The 1,778-nt window shown below is 44.7% G+C and overlaps 1 protein-coding gene across 1 annotated transcript; it reads right to left on the bottom strand.

Annotated features, from left to right (window-relative positions):
- Positions 1-359: 359 nt before the first annotated feature.
- Positions 360-992, bottom strand: LOC108356267 (natterin-3-like). Its single transcript, XM_017607386.1, has 4 exons — positions 920-992; positions 807-862; positions 555-738; positions 360-487 (listed from the first exon to the last, which is right to left on the bottom strand). The coding sequence occupies exons 1-4, from the start codon at positions 990-992 to the stop codon at positions 360-362; spliced, it is 441 nt and encodes a 146-aa protein (XP_017462875.1).
- Between the last annotated feature and the right edge of the window lie 786 nt (positions 993-1,778).

The raw sequence follows: 1,778 nt of genomic DNA, 5'->3' as shown, positions 1-1,778 counted from the left end.
AGGAAGAAGAAGTTGATTCGGCGGAGGAATGAGGAGCTGATCCTACTGCACTACCCATCTGAGTGCTGCTGCTGCTGGTGCTGGTAACTCAAAAAAGGAGAAAAGAAGAGACGCAAATTTTCGAACTTATCTATATCTTTATATAACGACTGTTTACAAACNCGTTTGCCAGAAGAGAGAATCTTTCCTGTAAGCTTTCTGCTAGGCTGATTTCAATTTTTCTGAAAACCGGTTTGCTCTGTTTACAAATATTTGCCTCGTGGCGTGTGCAGTGCAAGATTTGAAGTTTCAAAACTCATTTGTTATATTTTAGAGTAACTTTAAATTTAAATAACAGGTACAATAAAAAACAGTTGAACTTAGTACCGAATAACCAACACTTCGTAATCGCTGAGAGCGCTCTCGCGTCCGGCAAAGGGCACATAAAGAACTCTATGAGTTTGATGCACTTTACCGATAACCCAAGAGCCTTCGTAGTAAGCTCGACCTGCAGAAAGGGATAAAATTATCATTATTGACATTTCACTAAAAATAATTTTCAAAAATAAACTAACCGATGAAGAGGGGCTCCTGGGAGGAAGTGTGACCTCCATTAACTGCACCACTTGGAATAACTCCGTCAGCACTGGGCACCCACTCGAGGGAGCCATAATTCGGACGCACAAGGTACTCGTAGGTACTCGAGTTTTTCTCTTCGCCACTTATGGGGACATACACCACGCCGTGACTAGGAACAATCTGTGATAAAGAGTAAAACAAGTGTGTCAGAAATCATTTGACGATAAATAGCAGCACAATGATCATACCTTTCCTGGGACCAAATCACCATCCATGTGACAACGGCCAACGTAGATAGTTTCGCCTGAATTGGAAAAAGTTTCAGAACATTAGTTTACTTCAAAAAAAGACCAATACTAACCGTTGACATCATGTCCGCCGGCCACTGCATCGTCTGGGACGAAACCATAGCTTGCATGACGCCACTCTGCCATTGTGTTTTGCAAAAATCTGAGACTCGTGCACTACAAATTTAATAAAAGAGAATGACAAGTGACTGTCAGAGTGTGATGATGTGTCGCCGGGTGCGGCCAGAGAGCTTCGGTTTTATAGCACTTCTTTTAGCTTGCGATTGCCGATGCAAAAATGCCGCCGGGTGAGTGATAGAAGGAGAGAGAAAGAGACGTGTCTGGCCAGCTTTGTGCATGTCTGTGTGCCAGGAGTTGTTTGTAAGGTGATTGCTCGGTATATGCGCACGATGATGTGGGAGAGAGAGAGAGAGAGAGAGATTGGGGAAGGGATTGATGCTGGTGATGCCCCTCCTCTTCACTGCAGGATACATCAACTGGAGTAGAATACAATGTGCAGTCCAGGTGATACAGTTACAGTCTGGTAGTGGGTGATCGGTTTCCACGCTGATTGCCACTCAATACTCAGATACTTTGCCGTCATATATACTCAGTGTAGGTGATCACGCTGTTTACCCATTAGACAGGCAATCACAACAACACCGCTGAAGTGGTTCGATTCGCAGGTTCTGTGTGTGTCTATGTGTTGACTGCTGTCGCTGGTTGATAAGCAGTGTACGATCGGTAGCTATCAAATCACCTTGTGATTATCATCAGGTAAACGGAAAACGTCTACTCAGTACTCAGGTAGATAGCTGCTACTCACTAGTACGGGTAGTAACATGGAGCACCAGCCTTGCCGTTATCATCTGGATTATGTCAGCTTTTGGGCGACATTTGCCGGCCGGCAAGTGGCAGGTTGCATTAGCGCCC

The sequence above is a fragment of the Rhagoletis zephyria genome, unplaced genomic scaffold, assembly GCF_001687245.7.
Source record: "Rhagoletis zephyria isolate East Lansing unplaced genomic scaffold, Rhagoletis_zephyria_1.1 Rzeph_scaffold_56227, whole genome shotgun sequence".
NCBI lineage: Eukaryota > Metazoa > Arthropoda > Insecta > Diptera > Tephritidae > Rhagoletis > Rhagoletis zephyria.
Note: the sequence above shows the minus strand (reverse complement) of the source record. Positions and strands in the feature narration are given on the sequence as shown.

Bases quoted from the DNA above. Each gene is read 5' to 3' on its own strand.
- LOC108356267 (XM_017607386.1), bottom strand. From the start codon at position 992: ATGGCAGAGTGGCGTCATGCAAGCTATGGTTTCGTCCCAGACGATGCA. The intron at 739-806 runs GTATGATCATTG...TCTTTATCACAG, and splicing joins GTGATTTGGTCCCAGGAAAG to ATTGTTCCTAGTCACGGCGT. The intron at 488-554 runs GTTAGTTTATTT...CCCTTTCTGCAG, and splicing joins CCAGGAGCCCCTCTTCATCG to GTCGAGCTTACTACGAAGGC.